The 18,408-nt window shown below is 43.8% G+C and overlaps 1 protein-coding gene and 1 pseudogene across 10 annotated transcripts in view; both read right to left on the bottom strand.

Moving 5' to 3' along the window:
* Positions 1-18,408, bottom strand: part of CIT (citron rho-interacting serine/threonine kinase) — a 175,299-nt gene that overhangs the window by 101,946 nt on the left and 54,945 nt on the right. For 9 of the 10 annotated variants that reach the window (XM_024977733.2, XM_024977735.2, XM_024977736.2 and 6 more), the window contains exon 10: positions 2,238-2,421. The exons of the other annotated variant lie outside the window; for it this stretch is intronic. In XM_024977733.2, coding sequence (XP_024833501.1) covers positions 2,238-2,421 — 184 coding nt within the window. The remainder of the gene's footprint in view (positions 1-2,237; positions 2,422-18,408) is intronic. 10 annotated transcript variants of the gene reach the window in all.
* LOC112442107 (uncharacterized) lies at positions 8,888-8,998 on the bottom strand (annotated as a pseudogene).

Below are 18,408 nucleotides of genomic sequence, written 5' to 3'. Positions count from 1 at the left end.
CAAGATCACATTATAAGATGAAAGGAAATCTTTCTGATTCCATTCCCAAATCACCATGGAAAGGGTACTGATCCACACCACCCACCCGACAGGAATACTTCAATTACATCGTCCAGATAAGTAACACACGGTTTTGTTTGCATGGACACTTTAATGAGGATCTTGTTGAGCATCTGTGATGGGCATGGATGGAAGCTCATTTTATGCTCTAGAGATATATTTTCAACTACCAAAGGTGAAACAGCATTATCTTCAAATACAGTGAGCGATATAAACACAATCTGAGAGAAAGGATCGTGAGTAAATTAAATGCACAAATATTTATCGAGTGCCTGGGCCTTAATACTGAGATGCCCCTGTCGGAAAGCTCCCTTAACCGAGCCTTCTATGAGAAGCAAAAAGATGCAATTACAGTCTTCCTGAAAAATAGGTTATTAATCACACACTGCTTCAGATTAATTGCAACGCCTGAGAGCCCCCACATCATTTTGCCTTTGCTCCTGAAATCTCATTCCCTCAAGTCCTTCCTGGTTTTTCAGATCACTGGTTGGCACCCCAAGCAAGCTTTCTTTCTGACCTGGCTAGCCCACTGGTGACCAGAACTAGAACTCTCCACGCACCTCTGTCCAGTCCAACGGGTGACCTTCAGTGCGCTGTGTATGTCAAGGTTAAGCTGCCCACTAACTATGCATCCTTTAACAGCAGGCCTCCAATTCTGCCCTGCTCTTCGATGCCAGTGCAAAACCTCCCAGCCCTGCTGGGCCATTTCAAACCCATCTGATGGCACATGCAACAGCTAGTGAGCTTTCTGCCTCTTTTCCCATGATCCAGATTGCTTCAGGGCTGCAGAGCAAATTAGCCAGCAAGGTACAGCCACCACTGCCGAAATCCAACCCCGAGTTTTAATGCAAGCCCCCAGGGAGGGAGGAAAGAAGGGTCACCTCAGTCTCTTTCAACCCAAACAGCTCTCTCAAATTCTACTGCAGCCCACAACCCTATATCTCATCAAGTGCCCAGTTACCCCCCAGATGTCTGAAATCTTTTCAGGAACATTACTGTCAAAATAGCACCCATGGGGAGACACCATCCAAGAACCCACATGACATCCCTTCAAATCGATATCGGAGCTATAAGCACAACAAATCGGGAATAAATGCTGCCAAGATAAAATCAAATTCTGCTTGTTTTCTAAGTGGGCAGCCACTGATCACCCAACATTACCCCAAGAGCCTCCAAGTGAGGGAGCTGGGGCTTCAGGGGGCATATCACAATCTGGTTCAAGACCTTCCAGGGGAACTCAGACCCCTGAACACAAAATGCCATCGGATCATGAGAACGAAGCAAGGCACTGAGCTCTGACATCCACAGAAGCTACTGCATTTCTGACAAATATCCAGGAGGCTGGAAGCCAGGGACCCCCCTCCTGCCATCTCCAACTGCCAAGCACTGGACTAACACATTTTTCATTAGCTTTTTTCAAGAATGGAGAAAGACTGATCGTGTCAAGAGGCTGACAGTGATATTTATACTTCCATTTCCTAGTCTCCTGGTCTGTTTTTTCCCCCGTGAAGCCCAGTTTCTGTGAATCAATGACTCGGCTACATCACACGCCCGCCCGGTGGCTCACGGTAACGGGGCTCCCTCTGGCCACCAGTGCTTTGCCGGCTCAGAGGCTCAGCTGGCAGATCCTGGATCTTGCAGCAGACTTTGAGCCGAGCTGAGCACCATCCCTCCGTTGGGGCTCTGGTACAGCCACTTGCAGCTCAGCTAACCCCATCAGGAAACCCTTACCTCATGAAAAACAGATTTTAGGATTCTTTCAACACTGCCAAGATAGCAACCTCCATCTACCCACCTGAGAGTCAGAGGGATACACAGATGGATAAAGAGACAGCTCAGCTCAGCCCTGTACATTTTTCTCCCTTCACCGAGGATCTGCACTGCTAGGTATCTCCCACTGTCTCCTCCCCTCTAAAGAAGACCAAAGACTGAAAAACTAACCAAAAGTACCCAATTGACAATTACGATGCTATGAACAGGAAGAGGTACAGGAAAATGAGAATACGAACAGTCTATCCCACCAAAGCCCAACCAGGTAAACTGCTCTTCAAATACATACTGACTAACAGTTTTCCTCCACCACACTCCCCCCACCCTGCTGCCACCACCACCACCACCTTTGGGCTCTATGCCTTGTATCAATGCAGGTCCCTTAGAAAAGTCAAAATTTCACTTACTCAGATCTACCAAGAATTCCCAGTGCCTTGCTATACGAAAACCCCACAAACGGCAGTTCTTCGCCCGAGAAACCTGAGGGGTTCAGCTGGCACGGAGAGGATGAAACCCACGAATTCTTCTCTGGTTCATCAAAATTGGAGGTGTCATCATCAGACTTGAGGGTGGGAACGAAGGGGGGAGGAGCTGGTTAAAGAAAAAACAAGAAGAAGGGGGTGGGGGGGAGAGAAAAATTCAGACGGATTCAACACTGTTGCGGAGAAGAAAATCGTCTCACTCCTTCGGCGTTCCTGATGGCACTGCAGCGCCTGCTTTCAATCTCGCTCACACACAGGCAGACCCAGCCTCTGCTCCGCTCTTACAGCAACAAGAGCTTAACCCCTTCCCTGCCAACATGGCCACCAACCCGCAGGCGGGCTGCCTTTCCTGCTAGGGGAAACTGAAAGGTGAACTCAAACAGGTCACTTGGTAGAACAGAAAGAAAGCACTTGGGGAACTCGTTGCTGATATTTCCAGAAGGCTGCTACGGAGCATCAGCTGGCTGGTGCTGGCATGCCAGATGAACCTACACCTATTTATTTCCTCTTCCAGACTGATCTAAATCATTCACACTTAGTGCTAATCATTGGGATAAGGTAGAGTTTCTACATTTTGGGGATTAGCTGGAGTGAGAGGAAGGAGGGGCAGGAGAGGGGGTTTGAGAGGTATGTAACTCGTGTGAGGATAGCACTGCAGTCTAGCCCATTCATATCCGGATGAGTATACTCGCAGCTCTTATGGACCACTTTTTTTTTTTAAGTTGATTATCCCTCCTCCCCAACTCGATCACGCCCCATGAATCCACCGCAGTTTAATCAGCATAATGAAATGCCAGCCAAATAAAGTTCTTCCCAGTGATGTACGGCACCCCTGCGCGCTGATGGTGTGGATGGACAGCTGCGTCCTACCTCGTTAAGGCATGATTCCCAGCTAGGAATGTCCTACATCTTCTCCGCCTCCTGCGGACCTACTAAGCTCTCTCAGTCGGGGAGGTGGACACTGGTCCATCAGTCACCAGGAGGCTGCCCATTGTGGTGGGCTCCCGGGGGTGCAGCCGGCCAGAAGTGTTACCATGGCTGCAGGCTGAAGCGTCTGTGGTAGGCAGGCTGGGTGAGCAGGCGAGCTGGGCATCACATCCCCCGCAGTGCAGGCTTCATGCTCCCCGCTCTGTGCGTGCTCTGGCAGTAACCCCACCTGGCTGCCTGCGTGGCAGGGGCCAATGCTGATCTGAGTGACAGAGCAGCATGAGTCAGGCCAGAGCTCTCAAGAGCGCCCCCTAGGACAGCTGTCACAGCCCTTCCCTGGACCAGGCTGCTTTTTAACTCCTTGTTTTCTAGACAAAGCTTAGTGCCAGATAGGAGCAGCAGTCTGTTTTCCACTTACAGACTCCAAAGAATCTGGCTGTTTCCAAAGTTCCCCAGTGACAACAACAACATGGGAAGCAGCAGGCAGCATCGGGAAGGAGATGGAGTAGTGAAGGGATGTGGAGTGAGGAGGAGATGAAGCCAGAATGAGGAGGTCTGGCAGCTGCCAGGAAATGCAAAAAGGACATTCTCAGGGTTTCAGGTGCACTGAGATGTGGTAGCAGGCTGAAAGTGTCACATGTGCTCTTCCAGAAAATGATTCCACGCCTCCAAGATCTCAGAGAACTTAAACCTTCCCTGGTAATGTCAGAACCTACCTGCTTAATACTTTAAAAATTAGGTGATGGAAAGAAAAATTATTGAATGCTTCAGCCCCCCTCCCATATGTACTTTCCATAAACATGGGCTCAAATCCAACTGGATTTCCATTACCCAGTATCTTTTTTTTTCCAAGGGAAAAAAAAAAAAAACAAGAACAGTTTTTAATGGAAATTATATTTCATGAGGACAAAAGTGTCCCATCCCAAAATAAGAAAACTCAGATAAAGACTGAGGAAATACATGGAGAGAGATTTGAAGATGGTATTAATATGGAAGCATCATGGTTGGTGGCACATACTTTGACTAAGTGGGTTCAAACCCCAGCTCTACCACTTACCAGCACTGTGACCTTGGGAAAGAAAGTCCCTTAACCTCTCTGACCCTCAGTTTCAACATAGAGAAAATTCCCTCAAAGGGCTGCTAGGAGGTTTAAATGAAAGAAATCTATATAAAGTGTTACTGGCACAGTTTTTTGTATATAATAAACACTCCATACAGACTTCCTGCTATTATTATTGCCCACATGACAAAGATGTTTATGACAGATCCTATGGTTACAAGGCTAGTGGGATACAGCAGAATCTGTGTTGAGTGTGCTTCTCTCCTGCACCAGGCACAGACACACTCACACATGTTTGTGTTAATCATTTCGTTTCATTCTTAGCAGAAGTTTAATTCCCTTTCTACTATATACTAATTTATCTTTGGGAGACTGAAATAGAATTTCTGAGCGAGAAGTATGATTAATATAGGGGCAGGAGCCACCCTCTGTGAAACAATTACAACTGAGAAATTCTGTACTATGAAATAAGATCCCTCTTTAAACTCCATCAGGCTCAAGGCTAGCCTGTGTAGCTAAGATTAGATCAAGGGCCAGAGAAGCTTCAATAAGAGGGAGAAGTCAACATGAAATACCCCCACTGATAACAGGTGAGAAATTCACAGGACAGATGAAAAGCCAAGAACATCAGCCTTTAGACAGGTAGTTGGTTGGCTAAAACGTGAAATTCTGAAAAGAGGGACTTCTGGGAACCACATTTGGGCAGGGAAAAGTATCATAGTCTCAAGCCAAAGAGAAGTGGGACAACTGAAAATTCTCAACCCACCAGAAAATGATGGATGTTCCCCCTTGTCCAGAGCCCTTTAGGGGGAAAGAAACAGCACAGCTATTAAAACTGTGGCCCCAGGGAGGGTGTCTGTACTCACAGTGCCCTACATGGTATGGGAACCATAACCCAAGGAAGTATCACCAGCATTGGTCCATGATCCGTTAGGGTACTGGCAGATTACGAGGAGAAATATTTGTAGGGCCACGTTCACAACCCAGGGCACAACCCAGAAGGCAAGATTCCTTCTCTCTCTTTCATTCCCTTACATACATACACACACACACCTCCCCCCCCACATACTCTCTCAACTAGAAATGAGTTCACAATAAAAAAATAAAAATCAATAACTACATGTAATAAGGAAAAAGAAACCACACAAAATACCATGAAGGAGCATCAGCAGATACAAGAAATAGGAAAATTAACCCCCCAAATACTGCAGATAAGAGAACAATCTAAAATGGACCATAAAATAAATTTTCATTCATTATCAAGATAAATGAGCAAAAATTCTAATAAAAGAACAAGATATGCTGAAGAAAAGACAAAGCACATTTGAAAAGAACCAAATGGAACTTCTAAAAATGAAAAATATGATTGCTGAACTTAAAGTTTAAAACTCACTGTTAAACAGACACAGCTAAAGAGAAAATTAGTGAACTAGCAGCAGGACCTGAGGAATCACAAGGAACTATGTTTCACAAGGTGTAATCTGTAGACTGACAGCATCATCAGGGAGTTGGTTAGAAATAAAGAATCACAGGCATTACACCATGACTGATGAATCAACACTTGCATTCTAACAAGATTGCCAGATGATCTGCAAGAACACAACAATTGGAAAAGTGCTCATATAGAATGCAATACACAGAGATAGGAGAAAATGAACGAGAAGGTTCAATGCACCTCTAATATGAGTATCAGAAAGAACAGAGAACTAGCTCAAAATCTGGATGACAGATTTTAAAAGACTGTATAAGCCGAAGACTATCAAGTATATGACCACATCTATATCAGGCTTCCCTGGTGGCTCAGTAGTAAAGAATCCACCTGCAAAGTGGGAGGCCTGGGTTCGATCCCTGGGTGGGGAAGAGCCCCTGGAGAAGAGAATGGCAAGCCACTCCAGTATTCTTGCCTGGGGAATCCACATGGACAGAGGAGCCTGGCAAGCTGCAGTCCATGGGGTCGCAAAGAATCGGACACGACTGAGCAACTTAGCACACACACATGTTGGGGGAGGGGCTAATTCTCCTCTTTCTTATACCTATTGGAAAAAGTCCCTTTTTTTGATCCTCATACAAAATGATTTTTTTGCTTTAAAAAGGTATTCACTGGTCAATGAAATCACTGGATTTGCACCTACACTGATGGAAGTATACAATGTACCTAAGAACACAGCACAGTGCCAGGCACTGAGCAGGTACATGATAAATACATGCTGAATAGATATATAATTAAACAATTAGAAAATAGCTCTTGCAAAGAGAGCACCTGGCATAATACAGGCCATGAAGAAGCTACCGTATGTTTGAGTTAAATGAAGAGGCTTTAAAAGTAGGATTGTTCTGTCTGAAAAATATGTTAATGAGTGCTTATATTAATATTTCCTGATAGAGCATTCATCAATTCACCCCCACTGCCCGTGCTCACTACATTCAATAATAGCCAATAAGAAGTCATATATTAAGATCTGTTTGTTGATAAAAGCCACTAAAAAAACAGGATGAAGTTTTCCCTATATGTTTTTTAAATAAGTCAGCCTATGCTTGAGGTCACATCAGGGCACATTCTCTTTAGTGGCAGGGGCTACACAAGTATGTTCTGGAGGGCCTCCCTCCCACCGCCACCCTGTTATAAGATGGCAGAACAAGGCTTTCAGAAACAAAGAGCTATTTTAAGAACTGCAGTTAATCTCTCTCCTATAAATCCTCTCCTTTTTAAAAACTTGACATTCATTAGAAGCTTGGGGCAGGGTGTATTGCCTTCAAAAACATTCACAAATTTAAAAAAAAAAAAAAAAAAACAAGAAAAGGTACATGGATTCATCCCCTTGACCCTACTTCTTTCTAACACATCCCACTGAGCTCCATTTATCCCATTCAAACTTTTAACTTACCAGCATACAAAAAAAAACATTAATATTCAAAATGCAAAAGATTTTTCTCATTTCGGTCTCGTGTTGATCATCTGCTTTTCCCACTGGACACAAGCTCCGTGAGGGGAAAGACGACACTGTGCTCACCATTACATACCAAGCACCTAGAACAGTTACCTGTCTGTCCCAATCCATGGTTTCATATCTATATTGTGAAAGTAATGAATGAACAAGAACCTTAGATGTGGGATAATTTCTTAGACCTAATAGGCTATTTCATGCCATATGCCACTACAGGAAACTCTACAGAATACTCAATTCAGTCATGAAGAATTGGTACATTAAAAACAAAAACCTGAATTTAGATATAGCTCATGAAACTTCCATGACTTTTACTCATCACTGTGGGTTAGACACTGGTGCTATGTTGTGTGTGGCAGAGTTAGAAGAGGAATAACAGACAACATATATGTCAGAACAAAGGCACATAAATAAATATCATGTGATGGTATCATGAATCAGAACTGGGCCTGGAACACAGCAGGCATTCAATGATAGTAAATCAAAGACATTTTCAACTTCATTCTATCTAGCATGGTGTCACACATCTTACAAAAAAGTATTCAGTTAATTAGATGCTACATTTAAATCTAAAAGACTATCCCCAAATCAGCTGTCTTCTAGTTCCTTAAAATCTGAGGCACCAGTGTGATCACATTTATCTTCAAGATGAAGACAGAACTACAAGATAAGTGAAGAGGAGGCTATTTGCGTCATTCAGAGGTCAAGATGAGGCTGTGAAAAGTGGAGAGTGTGCAAACAGAGTGATGGCCACCATTTGTTGCCAAAGTGGGTACAGTGAGTTTTGTGTGTTCCTGCAGGAGTGCGTCATGGAGGTGATTGTTTCTCTAGAGTTAGTTAAAAGGTGTCTTCACGGGCTGGAGTGGAGATGAGTGCTTCTTTAGAAAAGCCAGGGAACAGTAGCCCAAGAAAGCTGTGGGTAATGAGGCTAGGAAGTAAATACAAGTGAAATCCTGGCTGGACCTTGAAGGGGGGAAAATCCTGGACTGGCTTGACAGAAGGGATTATGAGAAAGAATTTGAGAGTGCTGGGCTGGTGTCAGCACCCGAGACTGATACGATCATTTTAACAGTGATGGTTGGTAGAGGTTGATGCTAGGAACCTCTAAAGGACAAGTCTATAATAGTTAACATGACAAATTCTAAGGAAGTGATAACCGAAACAGAGAAGACATGGATTAACAGAAGGCATGGCAAAAGTGTGACAACTGATGCAAGAGCAGAAATTTTTAAGAATATCAATGAGTGACTCTTACAAAGAGAACAACTCTAACAGAAAAAGGTTGCAATAGAAAGAAGAGCAAGATTTCCAGTATCAGAGATCTTATAGGAATGAACCAAGAGAATAAATTAGAGGATAGGTAAGAAGAGCTAGCTACTACATACACATAAGTAATTTAGCCCATGAAAACATCTCCTGAAACCTCAGGCAAGCCCCCTTACTGTCACCCCTCTGAGTGGAAAATGGTTAGATGTAACTTGTCCAGATAGCAGAACTGTATACAAAATGCAAAAAGAAGACAAACTGGATCTAGCTTGCAACAGACTTGAGTAGAAAAAGAATTATCTGACATGTCTGGTTCCCCAAACAGTTATAAAGAGACTTTCAGGTAAAGCTGACTTGGCTGGTGATCAGTTTTTATTATGGTGTCTTCAAAGAAAATGAATATGGAAGTTTTAGCATCAGTGAGGTATGCTTTAATGTCGTAAGAACAGATATTACATTTGATCCTAGCCAAAAGGCCAAGAAGTGATGAAGTATGCTTTAACTGATCAGTCTCAAGGATGCTAGGGCTGGGCTGCCCACAGCTACACAGGTTTCCTCTCTGGGGGCAGATACAAGATCTCGATGGAGGTGTGCGCTGTCTGAATCTCGCCTTTCTCAAGGGCCATGCTCCTATAGGCTGCTTACTATCAAGTTTTTGGTAAGCAACTTATGTTTTCCCACAAGATTACGCTTTTAGAGACGCCTTCTCTCAATTCTGGACCACACTTCAACCAGCCTTCTAACACTGCAGTGCCACTTTGTTTCCCCCTTCCTCTTGGTCTAGGTACAGAGCAACCTGTGAAATACCTACACAGGGTGGAAACACTCAAAGAGAATCTTTCCAGACTGTAACTAGTCAAGACTATAATTCTCTGGGTGTGGATACATCCAGTTTGGGGCACAGACTGGAGGCCCCCAGAACATACTTGAACAATAATTCGTGAGCTTCCATTTCCTGGAACCTCCGTGCTCTAGACCCCAACAACTTTCCCGTCCAGCACCTTTCCCCTTGAACTACCTAGACCTATGACACATCCAATTAGATACATTCTTTGCTGTCCTCAAGACTTCTGTAGTTATCTTTTTCTCCAACATTTGGCGGGGGGCGGGGGGAAGAGTTCTTCAACATTTTTTAATGATTTAATAATTTTATTTATTTTTGGCTCTCCTGGGTCTTCATTGCCGCATGGGTTTTTCTCTAATTGTGGTGAGCAGGGGCTACTCTCTGGCTGCGGTACATGGGCTTCTCATTGTGGTGGCTTCTCTTGCTGCAGAGCACAGGCTCTAGAGCGTGTAGGCTTCAGTAACTGCAGTGTGAGGGCCCAGTAGTTGTGGCTCCCGGGCTTTAGCTGCTCTGTGGCATGTAGGATCTTCCTGGACCAAGGGTCGAACACATGTCTCCTGCATTGGCAGGTGAATTCTTTACCACTGAGCCACCAGAGAAGCCCTAGTTTTTTAATTTTTAATATGAAATTTTTCATATGTGCAGAAATGGTACAGGAGTACAATGAACTCCTGCACACCTTCAAAAAACGTACAGTATTTTCATTTCATTTCACATACTCTGGTCCCTATTTTATTTGCATGTGTGCTGATTATTAAAAGCAAACCCCAGACATCATATAATTTTGAGACATAAGACCTGGGACCCTTTGCTGCAGTACTTGCACCCAGACAAAAGTCTCAAGTAATAAAATACAAAGAAATTGTAAAGGACTACAAATAACTGCATGCATACACAGTTGGGGCAAATTATGGACAAAAAGATACAAAAAGATCCAAAACCCAGCAGCCACTTAGGAGCAAAAGTAGGGTACTGCACATCCAACTTGCACACGTCACCACCAAAGAGGTGGACAAACCACCTAATCCACTCCTCCAGCCCGACCCCTGGTCACACCCCTTCCCTCACCCCATACAAGGAACCAGCTCGTTTCCCATCACCCTCAGGGAGCAAGCAAGGGAACCTGCTACTTGTTATCACTCCCTGCTGCTGCCACAGGAGCCCCACTAAAGCCTTGCCTGAATTTCTCATCTGGCCTCTTCATCAATTCCTGTTGGTTGAGGAGGCCAAGAACACTGGTTGGTAATAATTTCACCCATAATTACTGCAGCAAATATCCCTAACTCAGGGTTTCTCAACTGTGGCACTATTGACATCGAGATTGGAGAATGCTTTGTTGCAGGGACTGACACGTGATCATAGGGTGTTTAGCAGTGTCTCTGACCTCTACTCACTAGATGCCAATACCACCACAAGTTCTGACAACCAAAAATGCCTCCAGACATTGCTAAATGTTCCCTAGGGGGAGAAACACGACTCTCTAACAGGTGAAGACTTTAAAAAACCATGACCATAATACCTTCATCACATCCAACAAAATTTACAGAAACTCCTTACCATTATCTAATATTATGTTTGTGCTCAATTTGTTACAGCTGTGCCCAAAGTACACTGTCCCCAGTACACTGGGTGCAAGTACTTTCGGAGAAGGAAATGGCACCCCACTCCAGTGTTCTTGCCTGGAGAATCCCAGGGACAGGGGAGCCTGGTGGGCTGCTGTCTATGGGGTCGCACAGAGTCAGACACAACTGAAGCAACTTAGCAGCAGCAGCAGCAGCAAAGTATCTCTTTACATTTGATTTGTTTGAATCAATATCCAACCAAGGTTCAGACACTGATTTGGTTGGTATGCCTCAATCTATAAACACTGGCCTTTTTTTTCTTTAATGGCATTTATTGGTTTAAGAAACTGAATCACAAGATCCCTGTAGAAATCTCACAATCTGGACTTGGTGGTTGTATCCTTGTGACATCATTTAACATGTTTCTCTATGCCCATTTTTCCTGGAAGTGCTAAAAAAGTGTTACTTCTCAGTTATATCTGACTCTTTGCAACCCCGTGGACTGTAGCCTGCCAGGCTCCTCTGTCCATGGAATTCTCCAGGAAAGAATACTGGAGTGGTTTGCCATTCCCTTCTCCAGGGAATCATTCCAACCTAGGATCTAACCCAGGTTTCCAGCATTGCAGGCATATTACCATCTAAGCCACCAGGGAAGCGACTTCCGTTTCCTAGAAGCTGGAAGTTAAATCCAGGGCCACAGGCACACTCATACTCAATTTCACTTGGAGAGAATATTCCCCAGGATGTGTTGTCTACTTACTAGCCCATGACATTAAAGGGCACCCAATGTCTGCTTATCTTTCTTTGTGTGATGTTAAGAATGATCCACGTGGTCCAGTGAGATCAGCCTCGTCCCTCCCCATGACCTTCTCTCTCATCTTTCACTTCATGTCTCAGTAGCCATGGATGATCTTTGCCTAGAATCATTAAGTCATTAAGAGTTGAAAAATGGTGTTTTTCTAAGTTCATCATTCCTTCTACATTTACTAGCACATCAACAATTTGGTAATTCTGGAATACAGTTCAAACAGGAAGGCAGGATAAACGCTAAGTTCATTCCCTAAGTGTGTGTTCAGTTGTTCAATGGTGTCCAACTCCTTGTGACCTCATGGACTATACCCTGCCAGGCTCCTCTGTCCACAGGATTCTCCAGGCAAGAATACTGGAGTGGGTTGCCACTTCCTACTCCAGGGAATCTTCCCAACCCAGGGATCAAAGCCGAGTCTCTTGCGTCTCCTGCACTGGCTGCTGCTGCTGCTGCTGCTAAGTCACTTCAGTCATGTCTGACTCCGTGCAACCCCATAGACGGCAGCCCACCAGGCTCCATCGTCCCCAGGATTCTCCAGGCAAGAACACTGGAGTGGGTTGCCATTTCCTTCTCCAATGCATGAAACTGAAAATGAAAGTGAAGTCTCTCAGTCGTGTCCGACCCTCAGCGACCCCATGGACTGCAGCCTACCACGCTCCTCCGTCCATGGGATTTTCCAGGCAAGAGTACTGGAGTGGGGTGCCCTTGCCTGCACTGGCAGGTGGATTCCTCACCACTGCGCCACCTGGGAAGCCCATCTTTCCCTATACTTAGCAACATTCAGAGTTGGGGTGGGGGGCAGGGTGTGCCTCAGCAACTGCCAGAAGTGACAAATAAGATTTTTTTCAGTTGCCAGTATGAACTCATGAATGGACGTGTTTCAAGACACTGTAGTCTTTTTGATGCTTATTATTATCCCATTTTAAGCCAGGAGAAGCCCCTCTACCAGATATTCTTGCCAGAAAAGTCCGCTACTTTCCAGTTTATGGGGGGTGGAAAAACACCACCCACCATCAGCCCTATGGAAGAAGCAAAGAGACAAATGTGTTCCTTTATTTTGGTTCCTGTGTGGGTATCAGTTCTTTGTGTGTATCCTTGTTAGTCAGAATTTTGAAGGACATGCCCAGGAATCAAAGAGTCGGTCATACTTCTTTTCTGAAGTGAAGACACTGAAAATCATTTCCAAACCCTCAGAGATCACGAGCCACCTGGACCTCCTACTCTGTGTCCTTCAGCTCTGATCTCTTTTGACTCCTGCCAACTGCCCTCTTTAGTGCTATCTGAACTTTGCCCTTGGAAAATGATCGTAAATGCAATTGCCACGCTTCATAGAACTGACTGCAAAGTTGACTGATGAATAGAGTCTCAGATGTTTAATATAATTTTGAATCTTTGGCCAAATCATTTCCATGTTTGCTGGAAAATCTTCCAAGCAAGTAAGAAATGAAGAGTTCAGGACTCCAATTTATGGGCTCTCTAACAAATCTATTCCCCTTTTCTCATCTTCTCCCAGGAAAGGCATGAATTTGCCTCATTTAGAAATGACTTTCTGAACGGAGATTCAGCACTGCAGCATTGGCTTACACTAAGAGGCGCCGTAAGAAGTGGTCACAGGGAAATCCCCAGGGCCACCACATCACAAGGGGTCTCATTTTGGGGAACCCCATTTTGAAACTCCTCAGGACTCAGTACCAGAAAACTGAGTCTTCTCTGAACATATTATTCTGGATTTTTTTTCTCACAGGACTGAGCCTCTTACAACTGTCCATATTCTCCATTTTACTTTGGCCACTAGGAGGCTAAGGATCCCAAATCCACCCCTGGCTGGCAATTTAACCAGAGCTTATTGGTTTTTACCATTAACCCTGCCTCTATTTCCCTACTTTGACATGCCCTTTATCCAGATTTCTCATTTATTTTTATCAGTTTAGTATTGCAATTATCTCTCAAGTAAGCCATCTTGATTTATCTTGAAATAAAGTAGAATATTACATATATATTTTTAATATCTCTAGAGGTAGCTTCTAAATTCAAACTAGAGGGGGGAGACCCTATAACCTTAATCCATATGAGTTTAGCTTTTTCTTTTTTGGCCACAAAGAATGGCTTGCAGCATCTTAGTTCCTCAACCAGGGATTAAACACAGGACCCAGCAGTGAAAGTAGAGTACTAACCACTGGACCATCAGCAAATTCCCTGCACTTAGCTCTTTTTAGCCTATTTTCTCCTATGAATAGCTTATTCTTAAAAAAAAAAAAAAAAATCCCCAAGACATATAAATACTCACCTGTAAGAGCTACTGACCACGTGTCTCAGTTACTGCTTTTTGAAGTTTTAGCAGGTGTTGCCCACATACTCCTAGTCTAGGAGCTGAGTTCCTGCCATCACTATACCATCCCCTTGCCCTTCTACTCTCTCTCTCATGATGATCACCTAAACACCCCCAGTTCCCCTTCCTCATTTCCTCCAGCCCCTAAGTGACTGGGTGGCTATCTAACAGGGAGACATACTTAAAGGCCAACCAAGATAATGGAGAAACACACGGCTAATGGAGAAACTAAGAAGAGGTGGCAAGAATACACAGAAGAACTATACAAAAAAGATCTTCATAACCCAGATAATCACGATGGTGTGATCACTCACCTAGAGTCAGACATCCTGGAATGTGAAGTCAAGTGGGCCTTAGAAAGCATCACTATGAACAAAGCTATTGGAGGTGATGGAATTCCAGTTGAGCTCTTTCAAATCCTCAAAGATGATGCTGTGAAAGTGCTGCACTCAATATGCCAGCAAATTTGGAAAACTCAGCAGTGGCCACAGGACTGGAAAAGGTCAGTTTTCATTCCAATCCCAAAGAAAGGCAATGTCAAAGAATGCTCGAACTACCGCACAATTGCACTCATCTCACACGCTAGTCAAGTAATGCTCAAAATTCTCCAAGCCAGGCTTCAGCAATATGTGAACCGTGAACTTCCAGATGTTCAAGCTGGATTTAGAAAAGGCAGAGGAGCCAGAGATCAAATTGCCAAATCCTCTGGATCATCAAAAAAGCAAGAGAGTTCCACAAAAACATCTATTTCTGCTTTCTTGACTACGCCAAAGCCTTTGACTGTGTGGATCACAATAAACTGTGGAAAATTCTGAAAGAGATGGGAATACTAGACCATCTGACCTGCCTCTTGAGAAACCTGTATGCAGGTCAGGAAGCAACAGTTAGAACTGGACATGGAACAATAGACTGGTTCCAAATAGGAAAAGGAGTACGTCAAGGCTGTATATTGTCACCCTGCTTATTTAACTTATATGCAGAGTACATCATGAGAAACTCTGGACTGGAAGAAACACAAGCTAGAATCAAGACTGCCGGGAGAAATATCAATAACCTCAGATATGCAGATGACACCACCCTTATGGCAGAAAGTGAAGAGGAACTAAAAAGCCTCTTGATAAAAGTGAAAGAGGAGAGTGAAAAAGTTGGCTTAAAGCTCAACATTCAGAAAACGAAGATCATGGCATCTGGTCCCATCACTTCATGGCAAATAGATGGGGAAACAGTGGAAACAGTGTCAGACTTTATTTTGGGGGGCTCCAAAATCACTGCAGATGGTGACTGCAGCCATGAAATTAAAAGACTCTTACTCCTTGGAAGGAAAGTTATGATCAACCTAGATAGCATATTCAAAAGCAGAGACATTACTTTGCCAACAAAGGTCTGTCTAGTCAAGGCTATGGTTTTTCCAGTAGTCATGTATGGATGTGAGAGTTGGATGGTGAAGAAAGCTGAGCGCCGAAGAATTGATGCTTCTGAACTGTGGTGTTGGAGAAGACTCTTGAGAGTCCCTTGGACTGCAAGGAGATCCAACCAGTCCATCCTAAAGGAGATCGGCCCTGGGTGTTCATTGGAAGGACTGATGTTGAAGCTGAAACTCCAGTACTTTGGCCACCTCATGCAAAGAGTTGACTCACTGGAAAAGACTCTGATGCTGGGAAGGGCTGGGGGCAGGAGGAGAAGGGGACGACAGAGGATGCGATGGCTGGATGGCATCACCGACTCAATGGACACGGGTTTGGGTAGACTCTGGGAGTTGGTGATGGACAGGGAGGCCTGGCGTGCTGTGATTCATGCAGTCCCAAAGTCGGACAAGACTGAGTGACTGAACTGAACTGAATGGAGAAACGCACAGATACTGTCCTCCACAAACTAGCTTCAAAAACAAAATCTGGCCAAATACCTGATTAGATGATAAAAAAACTCCAAACAAGCAGACTTTTAAAATACACACACACACACACACACACACAAACATACAAGTTCCTGACATAATGTTATTCTAAAAGCAGAAAACCAAAAATAAATAAATGAAATATTCATGTCAAAATCATAAGGGGTGTTCTTTTGAGAAGAGAGAACCGCTCATCAGAAATTAATGTCAGGACAGCTTGAATTCAAAGCATCAGCACAGTGGGATTGTACAAAGCCTTCTTCTTCATTTTTTTCAACGATGCAGGAAAACAGCCTGACAATAAAAATTCCTGAATTCTTAGGAGGCGGTACAACAATGCAGTTAAGAGTGCAGACAATACTGCTGTTTGTATTAGTACAGAATATTCTGGAAAGTTATACAAGAAACTGATAATAATGGTTCACTTTAGAGAGAGGCACTGGGCATGGAGAGGGTAGGTGACTTTTTTAATTGTTTAACCTTTTGTGTTGCTTGAATTTTTTTTTATCATGTATTTTTTCAAGTAAATTTTTTAAAAGTAAAGTGAATCTGGGGCCAGGGAAACCCTAGTTAGACTCTTGTCACTGCCAACTACTAGTTCCATGACCTTTACCAAGAGGCTTCATCTCTTTAGGCCTCAGTATTCTCATCTGTACTGTGGGACCAAATATAGTACCGGCCTCACAGAAATTTTAGGAGGACAATAATATGCATTAGCATGCCTTACAGGGCCCCTAGGTATAGTAGGTGCTCAATAAAGGGTTATAAAACACACCTAAAAAGTATTGATAAAGGAAACAATCCATCCTTAAAACTAAATAGTTATGCCCATTATCTTGTAAATAACCTATAATGGAATACAATCTGCAAAAATACTGAATCACTATGCTGTACACCTGAAACCAACACAATATGATGCAGACCAACTATAAGAAAAAAAAGTGAATACAAGACAACAGTAATGCAGAAAGCGGCGGGGGATATAGAAGGTATACAAATGCCTTTATTACAACTATCTATTTGCCATCAGCAGGAAGAGATTACGTTAAACCACCATCTTGAAAAATACGAAAGATATAAAGTCCATCTGAAAGAAAAGCTTTAAATTTCTCAAAAGCAGAGCCTAAAATCCTGTGTTTCCAAGCAGTTCCATCTGCCTGGGAAAGTTCTTAGCTAAAAAGCTGCCTCCCCTTACCCTCAGCCCAGAGGACAAAGCATGGAGCACTGTGCCAAGATGAGCAAGAAACTAAGGCTGACAGATCTCATTTTCTCCTCTCGCAGAGCTTCACAGATGCTACACACAGGAATCTTATTTCTCAGGATCTTACTGAAGTGCAGTTTCTGACTCAGCAGGTCTGGGGTGGAGGGGAGTCTGAGTGTCTGCAACTCTAACAAGCTCCCAGATGATGTCGGCGATGATGATGCTGCTACTGGTCCACGGACCACACTCAACACAGCAGGGTCCCCCTGACCCCAGGCTACAGTTCCACTGCGGGTTAGCAATGGCAGTCTTGAGTGACTCTATTTACTGTGATATTCTCTCCCCTGGTAACAATCTGACCAATTCTTCTAAAACAATGGTTCTCTCCTGGGAGCAGTTGTACTGCTCCCCCACCCCCCAACAAGGGACACTGGGCAAATGTCTGGAGACGTGTTGGGTTATCACAAGACGCAGAGAGCTACTGGAATCTACGGGTAAACCCCAGGGGTGCTGCTAAACACTCTGCAATTCACGTAACAGTCCCCGAACAAATAATTATCTATTCCTAAAATAACAGTGCTGAGGCTAAGAAACCACATAACCTCAAATAAACAGAAAACATGAATCAAGTGCTCTCAATTCACCTGGAGACTACAAATCATAATTTTAGAACTGGGTCATCGATCCAACATGGTCCTTTCCCAGGCTAGATCTGAGGCAAGGGGTGGGGCAGTGGTGGTAATAAATTCGCAGAAAGAACAGGATGCTCTATGTAGGCAAGGGGTCACTGGGTCACAGTCTACATTTTGTTTAAGATCAAGTATATGTGGTTCAGTAAGCCAGTGGGTGACCTACTAAGCATTAAAAGCATTCTACCCATTTTTTTTTTTGGCCACGCCATGCAGCTTGTAGGATCTTAGTTCCCCGACTAGGGACTGAACCCAGGCCCTCAGCAGTGAAAGCACAGAGTCCTAACCACTGGATTGCCAGGAAATTCCCAAACTTTCTACCATTTTGAGGAATGGAAATTTAAACAGGACTACAGCTCTACTTAAGGGACCTATAATTTAGACTGTAAGTTCACTGAAGGCAGGGCTGTATCCAGATTTGTTCATCCACAGAGCTACAGCACCTAACATACAGCACACAGCACTCAAATATCATGATGAATCCTGTAGATTCAAAACTACTACAAATTCCAAACGTGCTTGAACAGACACAGAGACTAAACAGGGGTACTATTTGTCATCACCATAACAT

Source organism: Bos taurus, chromosome 17 (genome assembly GCF_002263795.3).
Source record: "Bos taurus isolate L1 Dominette 01449 registration number 42190680 breed Hereford chromosome 17, ARS-UCD2.0, whole genome shotgun sequence".
Lineage (NCBI taxonomy): Eukaryota > Metazoa > Chordata > Mammalia > Artiodactyla > Bovidae > Bos > Bos taurus.
The sequence above is the reverse complement of the archived record's forward strand: the minus strand, read 5'-3'. Positions and strand labels throughout refer to the sequence as shown.